The 23,756-nt window shown below is 41.6% G+C and overlaps 1 protein-coding gene across 5 annotated transcripts in view; it reads left to right on the forward strand.

Annotated features, from left to right (window-relative positions):
- The window catches only part of LOC306962846 (connector enhancer of kinase suppressor of ras 2), a 143,870-nt gene that overhangs the window by 77,906 nt on the left and 42,208 nt on the right, over positions 1-23,756 (forward strand). For all 5 annotated transcript variants that reach the window (XM_079556182.1, XM_079556181.1, XM_079556185.1 and 2 more), the window contains exons 9-11: positions 584-730; positions 23,069-23,196; positions 23,283-23,488. In XM_079556182.1, coding sequence (XP_079412308.1) covers positions 584-730; positions 23,069-23,196; positions 23,283-23,488 — 481 coding nt within the window. The remainder of the gene's footprint in view (positions 1-583; positions 731-23,068; positions 23,197-23,282; positions 23,489-23,756) is intronic.

The following is a 23,756-nucleotide window of genomic DNA, read 5'->3' on the forward strand; positions in this document are numbered from 1 at the left end:
CAGTCCAGTCACCAGAGCAATGATGAGTCCTACTGTACGTTTCAGAGACAGTTCAGTAATGCAGAGAAACCCATGCAGTCAGCGCTCTGCTTTCTCTGCCTCTTTATATCAATATGGCCGACGCTGCAGATTTTGACATACTGTAGTTGTACTAACAGCGTATTAGTGGTACTAGTTTGAAGGATGAAAGTAGGGATGTTGTAAGAACACAGTAGCTTGCTCTCAGAATTTGTGCGAGAGTGCGGAGCTCGTGCTGCAGATTTTGCCAATGAAGACATGCAGGTATAACATCATGACCGATGGCAGGTCGAGTGAGCCTCGCAGTCTCTTCATTAGAGGATTGGATGTGTTATGCAGCAGGTGTTCTTTTGAATATTTTAATACATTTCTTAACCCGCAAGTGATCTTGGACAGCACAGTTCAATGTGAAAGGGGCAGAAGGAGTGGAGAGGGAAATTAAGAAATATACTCACGCCCAGCAAATGTGCTTAAGCGTAATTCCTATATATCAAAAATACTTGTGGTTTCCATGTTTTGCTATCACTAGTATATTTTATGAATCCTTTCGCCTCTCTGTGCTCAGGTGGGCTGGCAGCTGAAGAACTTGGTGAACGCTCTCAGAGAAGACCCATGCGGCGTCATCCTGACACTGAAGAAACGGCCCCAGAACACGCTCAGCTCCACCCCCGCCCTGCTCCGGAACGTGCGCTGGAAACCTCTGGGCCTGCAGGTACCGGCTGTTCAGATGGTTTTCAAAGTCTGGGAGGCAACGATGTCCCTCAGATGGGGGCAAACAAGCATTACAGGTCTTGACGCAGGTTGCAGTTGGTCTATGGCAACCTGCGTATTGGCAACACCCATGTTAAACACAGAGCAGTCGGCGCAGGGGTGTGGGAACTATATTGTGAGCGGGGGGGTCGGATATTTTGGTTCCTCTCTTCTTGCACGTTTTACAATAGCTACAGGATGAGGAAACATGACGCGCCATTTTGAACCAAGCAGCTTTTCACTGACTTACAAGACTGCTACTGTAAATCTCATGGCAAAACCTCAAGACATATTTGTAATCCACATTTTAATAGCCTGCAATCCAACATCAGATTATTCTGAGCAGTTCTGCTGTAAGAATGTGTTCACCTCATCATGGAGTTGCTTGTCACGTTGTGAAACTGAGAGTCATAACCCCTGAATGTTTTTAACCCTCGATTATGTTATGAGAGACCATAGACTGTATATATAAATGGACAGCTTCTGCTCACTCCTCCCCGTTTACCATAATGGCCACGCTCGTGTGGGAAATCATGGCGGATTTACAGACTCCCGCTCCCCAGCTCTGACGGAGCATGTTCCTAAAAAGGGCATACGGGCGGGATCTTCACTGTAGACTCGGCTCTTGCCTGACGTGTAGCTCGCGCTGCTCCAATGCTAACAGTCCGACCCTCATTAAGTATGAGATTTCTAAAATTCTTCTTACGAAAACCAGCCTGGTCCCCTTAATTGTAACTAACCCAGCGTTATCACAGGAGGAATATCTAGCTCTGGTCCAAGTCCAATGCTTTCCAATGGGGGACCAGCAGCGATATGGAGGTACTACAGCAATGGCGGCCCCTCGTGTTGTGGCCAAAAAGCAAGAGCAGCCAGCGGCCATCGCACATGACTCATAGACAATTGCTCTTACCCTCCCTTAAAGGAACAGGCCACCATTTTTCCATACTGAGATATGTTCTTACCTGAGCTTAAACAAGTTCATACATACCTGTCTGGTCTTAGTGCGTGCCCGTGGAAGAGCGTGGTCACTTTCCAACTTCACCCCTTTTTGGAGCTATAGGAATACATTGGGAGAGGCCAAATGCTAACAACATATTGAGTCGTTTTGCGTGACTGAGGACACGCAGAAAGACCAGACAGGTACGTATCAACTCGTCTTTGAGCAAGAAAATGACCCGAATGTTGAACCTAAGACTGTGTATAGTATTAGTGACAAGGTTATCGTAGCAATTCAACTGCATTACCAAACAGCCGCGGTCATTAGCACTAGCGATTAATCACTACATACTGTGACGTCATTAGATCCAGCAGTACCACACACACCATACGGCACAGACAAACACCACACCGCCACCTGCCTTATTCTCAGCGGGACGCCCCCCTCTCTCTCTCGCTCTCTCTCTCTCACGAGTCCTTAACTGATGCAATGACACGCCGCTCTTTACGCACGAGCGCACGGGAGATTCAACAGGGGAGCAGGAAATTGAATTTTGACCTCCATTCTGTGGCTCTATAGAGACGCACACTGTATATCGACACAACACTGAAAGCGGCATTCAACACTATGTAAATTCACTGTCTCGATGCTATCGTGCTTTGTTTGAATTACCCGGAGGGCTGCGCGGTTTACCATAGACTTATCTTTACAATATCAACCACTCTAAGACTCGAACAGCAAAGAACTTATTTTCTCCTATTGTGAAAACATGTAAAGCTCTTCCCGCAGTCTTCATTGTTCTCCGTACTAGGTCGTTTTTGCACTGAGAATGTTTCGCCTCCTTGTCTTTTTTATGGATCACCATTATTTATTACCGCAACGATAACTATTCTTCCTGAGGTCCCCATAAAACAACACAAAAAGGTGCAAAAACATTCACAAATCCACATACAAAAGGTCACAAGTTGGAGTTATAATCATACACATGTTAGTATCTGGTACAGTGTCTTCTGTGTATATTTACATGAGATACTTTATACACTGCCTGACCAATAATAACCGACTACAGAAACCCCAAATCAGAACAGTTAGTTAAATCCAGATGGTGACTTGTCTTTTGGTCGGGCAGTGTACAATTTAAACAATATGACTTTATCAAAGGCCTTCAACTTAACCTCTTAACTCCCGCCTGAACCGAGAGCATTTTCTCCAGTTCAGCTTTACCCAAATCCTGTAGGCCAGTGTAACGCCTCATTTGAAAGCTAAGATCTACAAAACTCATCTAAATGGATCTTTTTCCTCACGTCATCAGATCTTTTTTCCATTCCAATTTTTGTAACTTTTTTGTAATTTTTTTGTCAAATAGTAAACATTTTTGTCACATGTTCATCATTTTTGTTTGTCAATTTTTTTGTCAATTTTTCTTCATCTTTTTGTCACTTTCTGTCATTTTTTTGTCTAAGTTTTTGTCAGTTTTTTGTCTAAGTTTTCTCACTTTTTTGTCACATCTTCATCATTGTTTTCGTCTCAGTTCTGTCGCTATTTTCTCACCTTTTTTCCAGAAGCTTTTGGATTGGGGTAAAGCCAAACTAGAGAAAATGTGCTCGGTTTAGGTGGGAGTTAAGGGCTTAAAGGAATAGGCCTTTGGTAAACCTTAGCTTCAATGAGTTGATGTGTACCTGTCTGGTCTTTGTGCGTGCACTCAGTCACGCAAAAAGACCAAAGATGTTGTTAGCATTTAGCCTCTCCTCCTCTCCTCTATGGGGCTGGGTGAAGTTAGAAGTGACCAAGCTCTTCCACGTTTCCCCTATTTAAATATGGCCACGTGACTAGTTACACGATCCAAGTATAGTCACACAAAATGAAGCATGTCGATTTTCAAAGCGGATAAAAGGGGTACTATATTGTGAGGCGTAATAACAACTTAGCAGCACTTCGACGTCCGTGTGACTATACTTTGATCATGTAACTACTCACGTAACCATATTCAAATAGAGAAAACGTGGAAGAGCTTGGTCACTTCTAGCTACACCCCCGTTTGGGTCCATAGAGGAGAGAAGAGGAGAGGCTAAATGCTAACAACATGTTCAATGTTTTTTTGCGTGACTGAGGCTCAGGTATGGAAAAACAGTGGCCTATTCCTTTAAATATTTTATCACAATTTCCTTCTTAAGTATGGCCTGTTTCGCCTCTCATCTCACTCTATTGTGAAAACAGGAAATCTTAAATGTGGCCATAGAGCCTCTGATTATTGATTGAGCCTCTGATTATACAGCATATTTGATAACATTAAACTACAAACAATGACTTGGATTTGTACTGTGCTTTACTCAACCTTCTCAGCGCGCTACTAGTGTATCATATTCATTGCCTAAGCTTTGGACGTAGCCACAGCGGCCCTGGGGTAAACTGCCAGATGCATCAGTCGAACACGGTACACTACAACTGAGCCACGGACACCATTTTGGAAAAAATCGAGACCAAATCTCTTCATACAGTATATAGATCCATTAAGTGTATGTATTTGCCAAGTCCATTCTAAAAACTAAAGCTTCCATGCTATCTGTGTTTTGATAATGAGAGATAATGGCTGTAGGATCCACTCTCAGTGGTTTAAAGTTTCTATTGAAAGTCTGTCATAATAGTTGCCCTAACCCTAAGACATAAGACCATAAGACATCTTTTATATAACAGGTTTTCCTCACTCTTTCTTTCACCATCCATGTACCATCAAACCGACATATCCATTCCCGTGTGCTAATAACTGAGCTTGCACCTTTCTGTGATTTTTGGCAAGCGGAGACCCTATTCGAAAGGTCTCATTTGAAAGTAGAAGCTGCTGTAATAAGGGAAAATGAAACCCTTGTCCCTCACGAAATCCTATCCGCGCTGGTTCAAAAGCGATGGCAAAAGATAAAATAACACGACTTGAACTTACGGGTCCAAAAACGCAAGGTCACCTCGACTTAGGTCTCAGTTCTTTCAGCCTTCACCCCCGAGGGCATCGCACACATGAGAACGGGCTGAAGATTAATGTACTTAGATTTAAAAGGTGACTGGCCTATTTAAAAGAGGGTGATCACAGTCTGCCATTTATTTTTATCTACAGACTTGCCCCAGAGTGGACAGTGGCATCGGGACCCGCCATCACCTTAGACAAACTGAACAAGAATAGCTACTACAACCCATAAACACTTTGCAGTTTGAATCTTAAATTCAATGTAGAATATTATAATAACAACAGGTAATAAAAAGGGTCCGATCTTCCGCTTGGTGCAACAACACTGTGGTTAACAAGTATTGTGTACAAACACCGGTGCCCCACAGCTTTCGCCGGTCACTTAGGGGTTCATTTATGACAGCAAATAGCAGGAGCAAGCTGGAATATAGCATATAGCTTTTTGTGGGCATATTGCAGGTTGAAATGGCCTGAATTACAGTTTTGGGTCCCTAAACCTGATATGCAAATGAGAGAATGATTCTCTTCTGTACATTAAAGGTATATTTCAGGATTTTTGACATAAGGCCTCATTTCCTAGTTATCCAGAGTGTTGCTAAGTTCTGGAGATATTTTTTTTGTAATTCATGCAGTTCTTATGTTTGAAGAGTTTCGTGGCGCTAGTCTCGTGCAAGGCTAGCGCATTTCTATGGTATCAGCTAGCCTGCATTAAAAACAGTGTGACCCGCTCCACAGAGCACCTGAGGCAAATCACTTATAACACCAGGCTAAGTATATAAATGTCTGTGACGATAGAACATTTTTAACCATTTCGCATTTAAAATACCTTGTATTTGAGCACCATCAGCTTCGTGGTCTTATAAGCTACGCAGCGGCGGAGTGATCTGCTAGAAAATAGTCCCTCAAAATGTGATCATTCATGTGATGCAAGGTCAGTTTTATTCCAAAAATTATTCTATCAACACAGACATTTATATGGTTAGTATAAGTGCTTTGCCTCAGGTGCACTGTGGAGTGGGTCAGACTGTTTTTAATGCAGGCTAGCTGATACCATAGAAATGCGCTAGCCTTGCACTAGCCTAGCACGAAACTCTTCAAATATAAGAACTGCATGAAATATCTCCAGAAATCAGCAACACTGGATAACTAGGGCCCTATGTCAAAAATCCTGAAATATCCCTTCAACATCGCACGCAGGACAAACTACAAACTATTTCTTCCACCAGTGTTAATTTCGCCAACTAAAATATATTTCGGCATAATTATAGTCAAAGTAATATTTTTGCTGAACAAATTGGACTAAAACTAAATTAAAAGTTGTCCATGAGACTAAAACTATGACTAAAACGACCAGATATTTTTGTCGACTAAAATCATCCGAACTTCACTGACTGTTTGAAAGAGCCTTAGATCATTTAAAGGGGCTAGATGCAAGTTAATCATTTTATACTCACTACTGCCACCTCAGGTCTTACCTGTAACTGCAGGTTCTATATTAAGCTCGTGCATGACGGCACTTCAGACCCGAAGACCACCTTTTTGAGTGACAGTGCAGGATTTTAGAGGCAGTTGTGGTGAACAGGTCTGAGCTCATTCTACACATTAGGACATGGCTGGAACATGTAGGTGGAGGAAAATACTCAGTTTTAACATTTTTAAACTCCGTATAGTCCCTTTAAATTCTCTGCCAAAGGAACAGCTCTGAGCTTTGTTCATGTGGGTGAAACTCCATGAAGCCAAGGACACTGATTAAATATGATTATAACAAATATTATGAATGCAAAGTTGACTAAATTCGTAATTTAGTCAACTAAAACCAGACTAAAATAGAAGATAATTATTTGACTAAATCTCGACTTTTTTCTGAAATCCTGAAAAACATAGGCACCCCCTTCCAGGCAGCCCCAATGAAAAATGTCTGGACTTGCAACACTATTTATAACTTTCTCCTATTACCCCACCAACAAATCCCATTAGTATTTAGTCGGTATCTAGGGATGAAATGTTGCTTAAATATCAAAGGTCCAGAGATCTCACTCGTGAAGGGCGGCCACATGCAGTCCTCCTCGTCATCTTCGCCGACGTGCCCCGACCCACAAAGAAAGATGACACAATTTCATGGTGTTGAAGGGAGAGAGCGACGGGCAGCGGGGTGAGGTGAGGGCTTGTCTGTCTTGTCAAGCCCAGTGTTGCGCGGTTGCTATTTTTAACCTCACATAGGCCTAATTCGTTTACATGCCCAGTGCACGCTTTCATCTCTGCTCTGTGGTCGGCTGCCTCTGCTGTTTTTCTTTATTGTTTACCGCGACCATCCCTCCGCTGTTTTGATGTTAACGATTTGTATTTCGTCAGCACCTTTGTTCGGATGCCTCCTGCTCTTTGAAGGCAGCCATTGTTGCAGCTTTGTCCTATATTCAGGCTCCTCGACTATTAATCGCTGCAACTATCCAGCTCCCCGATGAAGAGATTTACCGATTCAGCTTTTTCTGTCCCTATATAAATGCCAATACTTGAGATTTGAATGTCTGCTGATGATATCGAAACACATCAAACGGTATAAGAGCGGGATATGGTGCTTTTTGTAGGTATTTGGTAACAATCTCAAACACATCCTCATCACTATCTTATGTTTTGTTGTTAGAAAATGCAATATTGCTCGAAAACAGATAAAATAAAATATGCTGTAGTTTCATAACCTGGAAAAACCCAGACTCCCCGGTGTACGAGCATGTGATGTGAGTCTGGTAAAACTCTGCATCAACTTGATTTCTACACCGTAATATATGCGCAAACCAATCAGCCAAGGGCAGTTAGTGGCGTTGTTAGCGGTTTTGTGTTCAAACCTAATTTTGAATCATAAAACTGACCTACTGTCCATGTGTCTTTGGTCATTTACCACTGATTAGAAAAAAAAACCTCAGCTCTTCTTATAGATTGTTATCGAGGGGACTTCCATAAGTCTTCCCAAGCGTGATGCTGCTCACGAACTACACATGACCTCAAATAAATGATTCTGATTGCACGGATGCGTTTGAGTTTGGCAGGAGCGGCAACAGAGAACTCCCTGCCCAGACCGATATCCCCCGTGTATAAAATATACAGAGAGGTGTCATTCTGGATGCCAGGCAAGTAGTTTCACTTCCTGTTATTCACTCAAATCCCCATAAGCCCCTCCCATTGTAGGTTCTATGGCTGTAGTAAAACAATGGCAAGGGTTAAGTTTAGTAAGCATTCCCTGGATACATTTTCGATACACAACTCCAGGTATGATAAGAGAACAACACTGCAACATTATAAAAAGCTCTAAAATCTCGATTTTGCATAATACAGTACTCCCCTTTAAAACCAACTGATTTACCATTTCGCTTTTCAGTCAATGTAGAAGCTAAACTAAGGTGCATTCATTAGATGATGAGAGGTTGCGTTACTTTTAGACTGTCACACATATTGTTCAAATTAATTACAATAATCTACTTTCAACATATTAGTTTTTTTTTGTGGACAGCACCCTCTTCTAGTTGTCCATCTTTCCCCGACATTCAGAGTACCTCTGGGGGACAGCCACGTGACTAAAATAAGTCAGGGATGCAATCACAGAGTGTCTGTCTAATATAATGGTGATGGGCCAAGAGTGCCATGAGATTTCTCGTCACAGTGTTTTTCATCTGAACATTCTGTTAATGTAATCATATATTTTACTATCGGCTGTAATTCATATAGACCTGCATCCTGTTGACTGCTTATAGGACTCAAGGGAATATTTAGGCAATGTTTATCTAACAGTGTGTACTGTATATTGATTGGCACTTAAAAACGAAAGATAAAGTTTTTAAGCTTTAAAGCAGTACTAAGTAACTCTTGCCCCTAGAGGCCATAAGCACAACTGCAAGTGTCGTAGCAAGTTACGATTTTTTAAACTTATTAATTGTCTGTGAGAGTAAATACTACGCTGACAGAAAAGGCGGAGGGAGAGAGGGATATTGTGCATCCAATTATGCAATGGAAATATTTTTTTTTTCACTCGAACTTGGCTGTAAATACTGTTTAAAGTGGCGCTAGCCCGCAGTTAGCTTTGCCCATTAGCATGTTAGCTTCTTCTTCGTGATTCTACTAGTGTGTATTGGTTGCTCCGGTCCGGTGGCAGTCAAGTTGCAAGCATGGTTTTCTGGCCAGAGGCACCAGGGGGAGATGAAAGACCCCCCAATCATCCCATAAACACTTGTATTACCCCCACAGGGACTACGAAAAGGACTTATTAAGGTAAACACGTTACTTAGTACTGCTTCAACCTGCAGCCTGGAGCCGCTGCAGATAAAAATGAAATAAACTTTTAAGCTTCCGATTCAGAAAACACCTGTTAAAAGAGCCACATTTATTAGGCTTGTTCTGATATTAAACTATGTGCACACAAATAGAGCCTGGTGATCTTGGTCAAATCTTAGCAATTCCCATCCTTGTTTGTTTATTTTGTTGCAATCGATACAATACAATGGCTCCAAACAAAGGAAGCACGATTTGCAGATTATGTCAGAATCTCGTCTCGTCTTGTTCTCGTGGACTCAATCTCGTGTCTCGTCTCGTGGTATTTGTATCTCGACACTTTAGAATCTGCTTTATGGGAACTCTCTGTTGCAGCTGAACCTGAGATCAGAGGCTCCACAGTTCTGATTGGGGAACATCTCACTCAAATGCCAGAGACAGAAGAACAAAACCAAAACTCAGCCTCTTGAGGTTAGCTCAAAACCTTGATTGCGATTATATGATAAACCTCGCAGCCCTAACGTTCATTTCCAGATGTTAACTGTCGACAACAGGGGTGGCAATTAATACTTTTTTGTTGTGACTAAAATCTAGATAGTTAATGACTAGCTCAGTGAAAGTGGAGATGCTTTCGGCTTCAAAGAGTGAGGCCTGCGCTACTTTTCCCTTAACAAGCCGCAGATCCTCGCCTCCTTCCAGTTTTCTGCCTTGTTAGATCGCTACTCAAGCTACTCGATGCGTCCATGGTTTTGTAGTGCAAAATAAGCAATGAATTGTGGGAATTGTGTCCTTCCCCGGGCCGTGAGAGATGTATGTGTGTGTGGAGGAGACAAGAGGAGCAAGCCTTGTTTTATATTTGTCTCTCTCTCTCCATCTCTCTCTCACAGAAAAGACTGGCGATCTTAATTATTCATAAGCGACTACAGGCGGCGAGCTCCACTGGCTCCGAAACTAGAACTTCTACTCAGCAAATACTCCGATAATACAGTGGGCAAAAAAAAAAATGTGCGGCTAAACTGAGTGGTGAGCACATTTCCAAGCCAAAACAAATTCAAAGGGGAGATATTATGCAAAATCTACTTTTTGTACCCGGGAAGCTACGACAAAAACAACACTTTGCAGCACCGATGTCCAATAGTAGCTGTACATCCACGGAGCAGGAGAGGCGGTGAAGGTTTGATGGAGCGATGAGAGCAGGGTCTTGGAAGGAAACCATAGTAGATAAATGTAGCTTTTTCAAACCAGCAAAGTGTAAGGAAGTGATTAAGATGATCCAATGTCACAGAGAATATTGTTTGATGAGGGAACATTGTATAAGAGTTGCATCTGTGTCTTTTGCTCCTTGGAGAGCGTGAGGAAGTGGGTCACTGCTCTCCGTGAGCCCGACTTTGCACACACTGTACAAACAAATACGCGGCCCCCGAACAACATGTCTCAAATCCTGGATCGGGAAATTTAGTTCAAACTTGGCAGATTTTGAGATGTGGATTATGAACCAATCCACACAGGAGACAAATTTATCTCTGTAAATGATCGGACGCCCGCTGCCAAATCTCATCCATGGAAAAATCCTCGCAATTCTTCCAAAAACATAGAAATCCATCTGTTTGCTTCCTCTTTTCGATGCTAGCGAGAGCACGAAAGCAAAAGCATACAAATTAATACCGATTTTTGTTATTTTTAGGTTAAAAAAAGAGAGAAAGAAAATACCAAAGCCAAGCACTGTGAGCCAAAGGAATTCTGTTATCTCTGATTCATCCAGGACCTATACACAGTTTTAGTTGTGGTTTGGTTCGTTTAAATAATTCAGGCAAATGATTAGTAACTTTAACAGGAACATGCTCATACTGTATATTGTCCAAGGCTTAAGGTGTACTTGACCAAATTGTGTGAAAACGATTCTTAAAGCAGTACACACAATCTTGTACTGCTATCTTAGTGAAGACACTCATAGACATAATGTATTACCCTAACCCTAAAACCCTAACCTTAATCCTAACCCTAACCCTTGTCTTAACCCAATTCTAACCCTAACCCTAAAACCACATCTTGACCCTCAAACAGTCCGTCAAATAAGTAAGAACCACCCAAAATGTCCTCACTTTCCAAAAATGTCCTCACTCTGTCACAATGGCGAACTAAGTAACTTGTTAATAAATCCTTTCCGTAGTCCCTCTGGGGGTAATACAAGTGTTAAAGGGATGATTGGGGGGTCTTTCATCTCCCCCTGGTGTCTCTGGCCAGAAAACCACACTTGCAACTTCGCTGCCACCGGGTCGGAGCCACCAATACACACTAATGGAATCATGAAGAAGAAGCTAACTGTGGGCTAGCACCACTTAAACAGTATTTACAGTCAAGTTTGAGTGAAAAAAAATATTATATCATAAATTATTATAAATAAATTTAAAAAAAATATCTCCATTGTGTAATTGGATGTACAATATCCCTCTGTCCCTTTGTCTTTTCTGTCAGTGTAGTATTTTACTCTGACAGACAATTAATGAGTAAAAAAACGTGAAATGCTACGACACCTGCAGTGGCGCTTTTGGCCTCTAGGGGCATCCATTACTTAGTACTGCTTTAATTTCTTACCACCGGCCTCAACCGAGTGCATTTTCTCCGGTTCAGCTTTACCCAAATCTAAAAGCTTCTCGACTGGAGCTCAAAGCCTTAAGGTCAGTGTAATGCCTCATTTGAAAGCTAAGACCTGATCAAATCTTTTTCCTCACCATGTTGTCAGTTTTTTTTTCCATCACATTTTTGTCACTTTTTTAGGCTTTTTTTAATCACTTTTTGTCACTTTTTCATTGCCTTTTTGTGGCTTTTTTATGCTTTTTCGCCACATTTTTGTTACATTTTTGTCACTATTTTGTGGCTTTTTTGGTGATTTTTTTGTCACTTTTTTGTCAATCTATTTTGACGCCTTTTACAAGAAGCTTTTAGATCTGTGTAAAGCCAAACTAGAGAAAATGTGCTCAGCTCAAGTGGGGGTTAAGAGGTTAAAAATGACTAAATATTGACTAAAACAAGGCTAGGACTGAAACTGAGCACATTTATGTTACTTGGTGTAAATCTCAATCTGATGGAAGGCCTATATACTGTGGCTGTTTGTTATATGCGTTGCTTAAAACTATATTTTGACAACATAATGTGCTGCCCTTTTCTCAAACATGGAAATCCTTGGGACACACTCCGCCTTGGATACTCTCGTCAAACGGTTTCTTTCCATAAGCCGTGCATCCCCAGTTATAAAACAGCCCGCTCTGTATTTGGTAAATCCATGACCTTATTGCACAGACTGCAGTTCAAAGGCTTGGTAGGCGAGGAAATAAATTAGTTATTACATTTACAGTGGGGATACCCTCCGTCGTCCTCAAAATGGAGACTCAATAATGGGAATGTTCTGGTCCATTCCAATGTGTTTGAAAGAGCCACATGATACAGCTGACATAATTGTTTTAATGGTCAATTACATGGTAGGGAAAGTGCAGCAGTTCATTGCACATAAAAACAAACGCACATTTCTCATTTAAAATCATGAATCTGGGTCAGCGCAGACCAGCATTAAAGCAGCTCATGTTAATGCCTCTTTTACTTTTAAGTCTTCTGAGCGCTGAAGGTCTTTTATGCAGAATATATAAAGTCATGCATGGTGTGACAAAATGGAACAGATTCATAGACACAGTTTTGACCACGTATTTAAACATGTGGGACCTGTTACGTACGCTCTGGTTCTTGGTGTGTCGTGGCCAGAGTAAGACATTGGATCCGTGTTTGAATTACTTTGTGCACTTTTTGAATAACTCTCTTAGTTTTTTTTGTTTTGTTTTTTTTAACAATTTTAACCCCCACCTTAAAGGGATATTTCAGGATTTTTGACATAGGGCCTCATTTCCTAGTTATCCAGAGTGTTGCTGATTTCTGGAGATTGTTGGAGCTATGCAGTGGCGGAGTGATCTGCTAGAAAATAGTCCGTCAAAATGTGATCATTCATGTGATGCAAGGTCAGTTATATTCCAAAAAATACTTTATTGACACAGACGTTTATATGGTTAGTCTGGCGTTGGTAAGTGATTTGCCTCAGGTGCTCTGTGGAGCGGGTCAGACTGTTTTTAATGCAGGCTAGCTGGTACCATAGAAATGCGTTAGCCTTGCAATAGCCTAGCGCCACGAAACTCTTCAAATATAAGAACTGCATGAATTACAAAAAAAAATCTCCAGAAATCAGCAACACTCTGGATAACTAGGAAATGAGGCCCGATGTCAAAAATCCTGAAATATCCCTTTAACCAAGTGCATTTTTATCCAGTTAAGCTTTACCCAAATCTAACCTACAGACATACAAAACTGATCAAAATGGCTCACCATGTTGTCATCACTTTTGACAGTTTTTTTTTTTCTTCGTTGCATTTTTTCCACTTTTTTATTGTCACATCTTTGTGGCTTTTCTTTCACTCTTTAATGAGTGACAAATAATGCTGATAATTAAATGCAAATAGGCATTTAATATTGCTGAGACCAAGAAAAAGTAAATTTATTATAAATTGATGGACTATTATAATTCTCCTGAGAGGAGATTGAAGCAGCTGGAGCTCTTATCTCTCCTACGCCGTCAACATTCCCCACTCAAGGTCAAGTCACGGAGCTAAAGCAGATACGGACTGAGCCTTTTGCCACTATATTTACAAGAGCTAGGACAAAATATTGGATCGCCATACTTTGTGCTGCAATACCAAATATCGATACTTTTTCACTTTCAATACTTGTGTTTGGAGGCATTTTTAACCTGCACTCCTTTGTTTTCCAGTGACAGCACTTTGTTACATTTTGTGTTAATGCACTTGTCGATCTCTTAAAGGCCCTATACCTCATTTTTTTGATTGCTGAGGTACCCAAAATGTTTATTTTAAGGCTTAATTATGACCATTTTAAAGGGGGAATAGGGACGAACCTTTGTTATAGTTGCCATATTTCAAATTGCGATTCAGATTCAGCAACGATTCACATTTCAATCTTATAGGTTTTTATGCTTTGCCTGTTTGATACTGACTTTTTGACCATATCCATAGTGATTTACGTAGGACTTCATGCTATTTGCTTTTAGCGGTGACAGACAGCTCAGTATTGAATGACTGGGACAGGGGGGGCACACAGGGGCACATGTTTGGGCACTTTGAAGTGGACACAGCGGGGGTCGAATGGTTGAAGTGCTGTTTTAACTAAACGCCCCGCTGTGGACGTCCCGTTTATTTCCACTTCCCACCTCCTCCACAGCCCCCTTCGCCAGCAGCGGCAGTGGAGGCAGCAGCAGTGGGCTATAATCACTAAATTACTGTTTTACTCTCAACTCCAGTCACCACACAGCGCCAGCTCCCCTGTCTGCCTCTCTTTGTGCTGTGGCCTATTTACTAGTTAACGTTTGGGCTTGTTCTTTAATTGCTTTATCTTTCAATTAGGCAGTTCATTTAGGCCTGTGTTTTTACTAACTACAATGCTATATTAGTAAGCTGGGATACCTAATACATGCCTTTCATTCATGTGACTTTTTTGTTATGGCTGCCATTTTGAATACCGAAGTAGAATTATGCAGTACTACAACATGCAACAATATCTCTACTTAGTATATAAATGCACAGTGGCATTTTTATGGACTCGTAATTATTGCTCAACAAGATAACAGTAAAACACAGCCCCAGAGACGCAGGTTTATATGAAGAAACCAGCGAGTCAGTGTTTAAGATCTTAGCATGCTACTGGTTAGCACTTAGCATCAACAGCTCAGCTCTGACCTCTCCACGACAAAGCCTTGAACCACACTCCAAACCTTGGATACAACATGTGACAGAGGTCAGAGGTCTGAGCTGTTACTGTAGTATTTCCTCAGTGTTCATAGATGTGAGCCACACATGTGTTTATCGTGTTGAAGCCATTGACAGTTGCTAACCGGTAGCATGTTAACGTCTTGAGCAGCTTAAACACTACTTTCTTCACATAAATGTGCGTCTCTGGGACCGTGTTTTTACTGTGATCTTCTTGAGCAATGATTACGAGTCCATAAAAATGCCAACGTCAATCAATTGTCTTCCATTTTCATCCTGAGTGGAGATATTGTTATATGTTGTAGTCCTGCATAATTCTACTTCGGTATTCAAAATGGCCGCCGGAACTATGTGTGATGCCATCGGAAACGGGCGTTTTTATTGGTGGATATCGATCCATCCATCCATTCATTTTCTTCTCGTTTATCCGGGTCACGGAGGCAACAGTCTGAGCAGAAACACCCAAACTTCTCTATCCACGCACACCTCCTCCTGTTCTGGGGGATCCCGAGGCGTCACCAGGCCAGACATAGTCCCTCCAGTGTGTCCTGGGTCTTCCTCGAGGCCTCCTCTGCTGCTCCTCTCGATGTGAAGGAGCAAGGGCTCTACTCCGAGCTCCTCCTGGGTGACTGAGCTCCTCAACCTATCTAACAATAATACATTTTATTTATATTGCACTTTACATTTCAAGGACTCCTCAAAGTGCTACAACAGGTGAATACAATCAGATATAAACAAATGAGCATTTCCATTATCAAACAAAACAAGCACAAGTATAAAACAGTCATGGGCTGCATAGAAACGTCAAAGACTAATAGACTAATAGGCCTTTTTAAATTAGTATGTTTTTAGGCCTCAACACTCAGGGACTCTGGGAGGGCGTTCCTGACGTGAGGGGCGACTGCTTTAAAGGCATTGTCTCCCATTGCGAGACCTGACTTGTTACTTTGCTGGGAGCCGGTCATCACCAACACATCTCGATAGGTTCATTTGCAAAATCAAGATGGGGTTGTCATTTTCTCTTTGTGCAGAAGTGTTTTTAATAAGCTACTTTAGTGCCATAAAAATATTAAATCACTTGTTCTTAATCAAATCCCCACAGCTTTAGTTTCACAAGAGTCACGACTAGAGTACAAAAATAAACAACAAACATTCAAAACGGAGATATCTGTTTTTGCAAATGTTCTCTTCAAAGACATTAGGTCCTTCCCTGTGTTGCTTTATGGTAATTCATCAGGGTTTAGTAACAGTTTAACAGTTAACGTGGTCAATCATTTTAGGGAATGCATTTTAAATTAATTAATGAATAGTTAATAAAGACCAAGAAATAATAGCAGCATTAACTGTTTTGTAAATGTTATAATTGATACACGCTTCCCTGTCTGTTTCTCTCATCCGCATAGAAAATAAAATGCGAGATCCCTCTTCCTCGCTACAAACCCAACAGGAAAACTGTTTTAATGACAAATCCCAAACAGAAAAAAGACCATTTCCGCCAAACTATGCGCAATCTTCTCACATGAACATCACTCTCTGTCCCTTTGTAGTTCTGTCCTATATTTCTTCGCTCTTTGGACCCTCCCCAACGGTTCCCCCTCTCCCCAGCACGTCTTCATTATTTATCATGAGGCCGTCTTACTGTAAGCTCTGCACACGGGGAAGACTGGAGACCGGGTTCAGAGGAGCACTGGTGGTGGGGGTTGAGGAGAGAGAAAGATCGGCAAGATTTATAAATTTGAAATGAACAGAAAAATGCAGCGCTGATGGAACGGAGAAGTGCTGTTTTTAATGAGAATTGTATTGGGTGTCGCTTTTTGACTATAGGGCTCATTAATATGAAACTCTCATTATTGCAGTTGTTTGACACCGTCACCTTTATGTGCAATTTAATTATTCATATTATTATAATTTGTTTAAAATTGAGGCGGTGGGCTTCTGAGAATTCCGTGCTGGTAACTATGGTAACCATGACAAATGCAGATGTTTTTGGACTTGGTTTAATGGTTAACGGGCTATATGCACAGTGATCCTATGTGATTTCCTCCTGGACGGAAAACCCTGTGCTGTCCTTGCTGTCCGCTATCTCTTCCCATTAAAAATTTCGCAGTATAAGTTCGGATGTGACTGGAGCAGTGTAACAATATTACATGAACAAGTTTTAAACGAGCCTGCGCAACAAAGAATCCTTAAAGTAGGTAGTTTCAATTATTTTTGGTTGTTTACATTTTATATTATCATTTTTTTTAACACTGGCCTGGCAAGATGAAAGCTCAGGCCTTTTGGTGCAGGATTCACAGCGAACATGATGTTTGTAGCAGTGACTGTCCATCAGTAGATCGTTGTCCTTTGCCAAATCCTGAGCGATCTCTTCATTTATGTGGCATCCTGCTAATTGTGAATGTAAACGATCGGCGACAGGAAGTACAGCGTGGGGCTTATTGTCCAGGAAGAAGTCACGTGGGGAAATTGCGCATTATAGCCCATACTTCTGTAATTCCTGGACCAATCCACATGAAATATAACTGGCTTAAAGGTCAATGTCTACCATGCCAGCAGAAATGACTAAAATGAAATGAAAAGGGATCGAAAAGTCGTCTCAAAACATTGACTTTCAGCAAAAATATGAATATGGCAGGATTGGAGACCTACGCCCTTTCAGAAAGCACTTCCTCCTTCCTTTCCCTGCACTGACACTCGAAATGCGATCCACCGAAAGAAAGGTTCGTTCGAAACAGACCAAACAGAGAGCAGAAGTGGCTGATCAGCTCCTGTGTTAATGAAAAAGAAGCAATGAGACCTGTTGGCATTGAAAAACTTCAGTCGAACTTGTGATTTTTGTAACATTGTCTGTTCCGTGGGATGAGGCTAAGTCCACTAGTCTCTACCAAAGAAACTTCAAATGGTGCCTTCACAGAGGAACTGTAGAGGTGGGTAGGAGAAGGAAGGAGGAATTGGTTTCGGAAAGGGCCCTAGTCACAAATAATGATCAGGTTGACCATACAGTGCAGGCCAAAAGTTTGGACACACTTTTTATGTCTTGGCTTTTCAACATTATTAACACACTATGATTCTCATTGAACACATGGGATTATGAAGGAAACAAAAACAGGTGAAATAACTCCAAATATGTTTTATATTCTAAATTCTTCAAAATTGCCGCCCTTAATTCTTGGCATTTTCTCCGTGAGCTTCATGAGGTTGTCTTCTGAGATAGTTTTCAACATGTTTGAGAAGTCCAAACCGTTTCTGTGACGACATCGTGAAGCTCACTGAGCAAATGTTAGAAGTTTAAAGCAGTAATCAAAGTGACAGGCGGTGATTTGGAAGACTTTACGCCAACATTTTTTTGTTTAAAATACAATTTCGTATGATTTCACACATAAATGAACGACTTTGGTGAGAATCTACCATAGGAACAGTTTTGAAATTATGTTATGTTTGAAGAACTGTCTTTCTCCCGTCGAGCTGCATTGGCACCTGCTCTCCACCTGACATGATGGCATCGTCTCATTCTGAACGCAACCTATTGGCAAGGAACAAGAAATGAGCTTTGGTTTTCTGTCTGACAAGTGTGATTCGAATAAACACTACAATTTAAGAACGATTGCCGTAACTGGAATCTTGGCAGATCTCGTTTGGACATCAGTGACACAAAGTCAAAGTTAATTTGTTAGAGTTCAGGGGATTTTAGTTACTTTACTCTCAAACCTTCGGGGGAAACTGTATATGGAGCAAAATCTAAAAATATATAGACGATGTGGGAGGTCAGAGTGAGTCTGGGGAGCACAGTTTGTGAATGGAGGTTAAAGCAAAGAGGGAAGGGAGAGCTTTACATTTCCTGACAGCCTGGTTGGAATAAATGTTCTTAATGGATGGGAGAGTCATAGCAGATCCTATAAACTGGTGACATGTATTGAAATGTATGTAAATGTATGTGTTTGGGGCTTTTGGGCAGATTTGGTTGTGGATACCTGGCAACCTCGCAACAAACCAGACTGTAAGAATAATTGTATAGTTGCAGTTACCTATGTCGGTGGCTCTGTGCAGTTAATTTTGTCTGCATTCTTCGAAAACACCAAGCTACTTTTCAAACAAGAAACCTGATACATGAACAAAGACGTTGACCTGACTTCAGATCACAACAAAACAAGGCTCTGATGACACATACTCCGGGTTTACGTGTGCAGCTAAACCAAGCGGCTTATACAGCGTTTCCCCCGTGTCCTCTCTCTCCCCCTAACTCCTGCACTGTGCGCATTTGGGGCGAGCGAGGGAGGAGAGGGTTGTCATGGGAACAGACGTGGCAAACCGCGTGAGAGGAGAAAAAGAAATTAGACATAAATGACGGGATAGTGGAGCGTTTGAACACGGGGAAGAGGAAAGTGTTTGTGCGAAAAGGTGCTGCTGCCAACAACAACAACTAAAAATTCAGCTGCTTCGGCTAAACGTTGCGTTGTGGTTCTTTTACAGTGGCATGGGCGACACTGGAGGCACAAGCCCCCCTTTTGATGATACTGGGAAGTGCATTTGCAGTTTTAGGAGATGCAATAAAGATAAAAGATACTATAATTTGAACTGAGGAAACTTGCTAACACTGTAGTTTAGGCCTCTTCAATGAGATTCTTGTATTAAAGGATCCATTCCAACGTAAAGTATAGGCATAGCCATATAGCCACATAGCCATATAGCCACTACCACTAAGGAGCACTAATTTTTGTGATAAAAAATGAAAATAAGTGTTTTCTGGAGGTATTTTTCAAACCCAGAAGACAAAACACTTGGATTTAGTTAACTCCGCCCCCTCTCTTCGCTCATACAACTTATGAGCAGTAGTAGAAATATAAATACCACAGCACAAAGTGAAGTTACTTCACGATGCAGTTATAAGGAGTTGAGCTCTGCTACACAGCTTCATAAATGGCTAACACACAAGCTAGCACGCGTTTTGATTGACTCACCGCTCTGGTCCATCGGGTGTTTTTTTTTATGTGACTCGCATTAATCCACTTTGGCCAAGGTTCAGTCGCTGAGTCTCGGAGAGAAATTCCAACCTCTGGCGAGTGTCCTCTTCTTTAGGAAGGTTCAATAAAGTCCTGTTCCTCTCGCAGCCTAGCGGTAATCTGGCTAACGCCAGAGGGCTGTGTGCGCTCGTATCATTTCGAACTGCACAACAGCCTGGGAACCATGGCCAAAGTTTTCACATTGATTTGGGGACCAATTACAGAACGAGGAGGGACGGCATAGTAACGCTCAAATGCAGATTTCTAGTTTTAAATCATATTATCATTGTCATAAAGTTCAAAGTTATATCTTCCAGCACATGAACATTATGTCTAATTATTTCCTCAGAAGGCGTCCAAAAGTAGAGACAGTTTTCAAAAACATGTGCTTGATTGTTGGCCAGTAGAAAGGACTTACAGCCGTAAAATTAGGTTTGTGAATCCAATCACAATCAAATGATGAGATCTGAAAATCAGAGAAGAAATTTCATTCAAAAACTGTCTCTCTCCCATAGAGTTGTATTGGCACCTGCCCTTCACCTGAAATAGAATTCTAAAACGTGAACGCAACCTATTGTGTAGCCGAGCTTTAACTTATTGCATCTAGAACCCTTCTGATCTAGTCTTTATTTTAATCCTTTGTCCTTATTGTACTAGTTTGGACCTGTTTTATTATGAGCTTTGTCGACTTTTTCTTAATGTTTCTCAGTATTGTGTTGGAGTTATTGTATTTCTATCCGAAAACTGTTGTGCAAGTTCAGAAATAACTTGAAACATAAAAGATATGAATTTGTAAAGCTTATCCAATAGATCAGATCAAACTGAGTGTTTTCTTTAAATTCAAGTTTTTTTATTTATTTCATGCATCAAAGCATCCATAAAATTGATTAATCAGTGAAGCATTTGTACAAAAATGAGGCACAGAGACAAAGAGAGAGAGAGATGTTGAAAAGATGGCACACAATACTCATTTTCTGTTCTGGATTTGTTATTAAAACAAACGGCAGCCGCGGCTTCTCAAATAGCTGCTTCTCCACTCTGCCATCGATGTTTTCCTGTTGGTTTTGTACTGGGGAAGAAAGCTCGTGCATCTTATTTTCAGTGCTGACTACCTAATTAAAAGTTTCAGGGCTTACGGGTCGCACCAGTTTGATGTTTCTCCTCTTGCTTTTGTAAAGAAAGACACAAACTGCATGAGCGTTTTGTGGGTGATTTCTGACAGTGTTCAACAGGCGGGGCAGATGGAGAAAAATGTGGGAGAGATGGCGCTGCTCGGTCCAAATTGTCCAAATGGTCCATCAGAAACGTAGGCTTCAGTGGAGCATTTCAGTTTGGTCAAATTTCCCAATCTTTTACCAGCTGCTGTCTGTCCATCTGTCTGAGCCACCAATACCAAATTTCTGTATTTTATGGAGGAGTATTTCTCATCAGATTTGCAATTTCAGATGATACAGTTTAGTTCCTGCTAATTGTAACACAGTATTCACACTGTGGCTGTAACAGAGCTTGGGATTGTCGTCAAAACCGCTAAGTATTCTTGGAAAAGCGACTACATTGTATAATAATGAGCTAATTGAGATTATTAAATGTAAAATACTGGGGATGTTGCTCTGCGAATGAAGATGTTTGATGTATTTAATGACCCAGCAGCTCACGGAGATGTTCCACGTCTGTTTTCTCGACTTTTTGCTAATTTCTCTCCATTTAAAGCAGGGGTGTCCAAAGTGCGGCCCGGGGGCCAAATGCGGCCCTCAGACAAATTTTTGGTGGCCCTCTGCCTTTTTGCTGAATCGGGACACATCATCAGAGATAGTCCTTTTTATTTGAAATGTAATAATTCCACACAGTTCTAACCTAACAACTAACCTTTTGCTGTGAGACAGAGCTGGCATGAAGGTTTTGAGCAGAAATAAAGGTGTGGGGCGCATTTTAAACCTCTGCTAGTCAAAGGTTTTGCAGCACTAACTACTGATCTATGGCCCTTCACCCTGTGGACGCTTCAGTATGCGGCCCCACAGGAAAAAAAGTTTGGACACCCCTGATTTAAAGGAATAGATCACCGTTTTTCCACACTGAAATATGTTCTTGCCTGAGCTTATTATACAGCTCTTCACAATGCAGGTATAACGCTCTATTGACTTGAATGGGATTTTCCAACGTTCTACCGGTCATTATTTTCTGCTAGAGGACCTCTGAAAAAAATAATGACCACTGTCAATGGTAACGGAGTTCGTGCTTGTAACACAGGTCTTTCAAATCACTCCGCAAGTAGTAGTAGCGGACACTATCTCTGTCCCCGTCACTGCGAGAGTCCAACTTTAATCTTACCCAGAGATTCACCACCATTCCTCCTCTCCAACTGCACCTTCAACTAAGTAGCTCGGCTAGCAATAGTAGCCTTGCTGCTACTAGCCTAGCCACACTGCCTGGAATCACAGCAAACGTTGCCAAGCAACGCGCAAACTTTCGGGAACTATATGCCACAGAAATCATTAAATAAACCTTTCGGCCTTCATAAAAGTGTATGAAGTTTATATTGTGTGTGTTCAGTTGGCAAATAGCCGTATAATAAACAAGACCAGTTCACCCTCTCAGTACTTATTTTCCCGATAATGACCAGAGTTCTGTATGTTATCCTTAACTTAGGCGAGTGTACCTGTCTGGTCTTTGTGCGTGCCGCAAAAAGTCACACAAAAAGACCAAAGGTGTTGTTAGCATTTAGCCTCTCGTCCTCTCCTCTATGGGGGGTGAAGTTAGAAGCTCTTCCACGTTTTCCCTAAATACGGTTACGGGAGTAGTTACACGATACAAGTATAGCTACACAAAATTAAACATATTGATTTTCTAAGTGGATTAGAAGTGGTACTATGTTGCAAGGCATAATAACACCACACACATCGACGTCCGCGCAGTAAAGTGAAGATATTACTGCACAGTCGACATGTTTTGTTTTGTATAACTATACTTGGATCATGTAACCACTCACGTAACCATATTTAAATAGGGGAAATGTGGAAGAGCTTGGTCGCATCTAATTTCACCCCCCATAGACGAGAGGAGGAGAGGCTAAATGCTAGCAACATTTTTGGTCTTTTTGCGTGACTGAGTGCACACGTAAAGACCAGACAGGTAAGAACATATCTCAGCATGGACAAACAGTGGCCTGTTCCTTTAAATTGAATGTTTCTATGGTAACTCTATTGTCAGTGTAAACGCAGAAGTGTTCTTCCTATTATGGGTGTTTATGGTGGACTTGATTGTTATACCCCTCTACTGAATGTCACTGAGTCCTAAAGTATGTTTTTGATCTGTCTCCCTCCAGCCGATCCCCACCAGTCCCACGAGTACGTCCCCCACCCCCGTCGGAACATTGGGAATGTCTAAAATGGACGCCCCGAGTATGCAGGACGTGTACATCCTGTCTCCTGTGTCCGGACTCTACGGGACCAGGTCTGCCCCCTCTCTGCTTCCCCACATGTCGATGATGGCTATTACATTTGGTCTGATGACACTAATCCTCCCCATTACACCTTCAGGGAAGAGATGGGGCTCATGTCCTGCGACGACATCAGCCGCTACAGCTCCCAGCCCGGCTCCAAAGGCTCAGAGGCTGTTAGCTACTACCTGGACCAGGAGAGCGGGCAGTACTTCTCTCTGCTGGAGGGAGAGGGGCCTCCGGGACCTGATTATGACCGCGGCCGAAACACCGGGGTCCGCAGAAGAGACAAAACGCCCACTCACGGTAAAAAAATACAGTCCGGACAACCTCTCAGTATTGTCATGGCATGGCTCTCATCCACCAATGTGTCTTGTTTTTGGATGATTCTCAAAAGTAACCACACACTAGATCTGTGGGTATTTTACCAGGGGATGTATATTTTTAAAATCAATCTAAAATACATGAACTTCTTTGTGCTCATATCCATGTAGTTTGAACCTCTTTTATCAGAGGTCTAACCTCCTGTGGAGTCAAGGTGAATCACAGAACTATATCAATAAATCAATTTGCT

This window comes from Gobius niger (assembly GCF_951799975.1).
Source record: "Gobius niger genome assembly, chromosome: 5".
In the NCBI taxonomy this organism is placed as follows: Eukaryota; Metazoa; Chordata; class Actinopteri; order Gobiiformes; family Gobiidae; genus Gobius; species Gobius niger.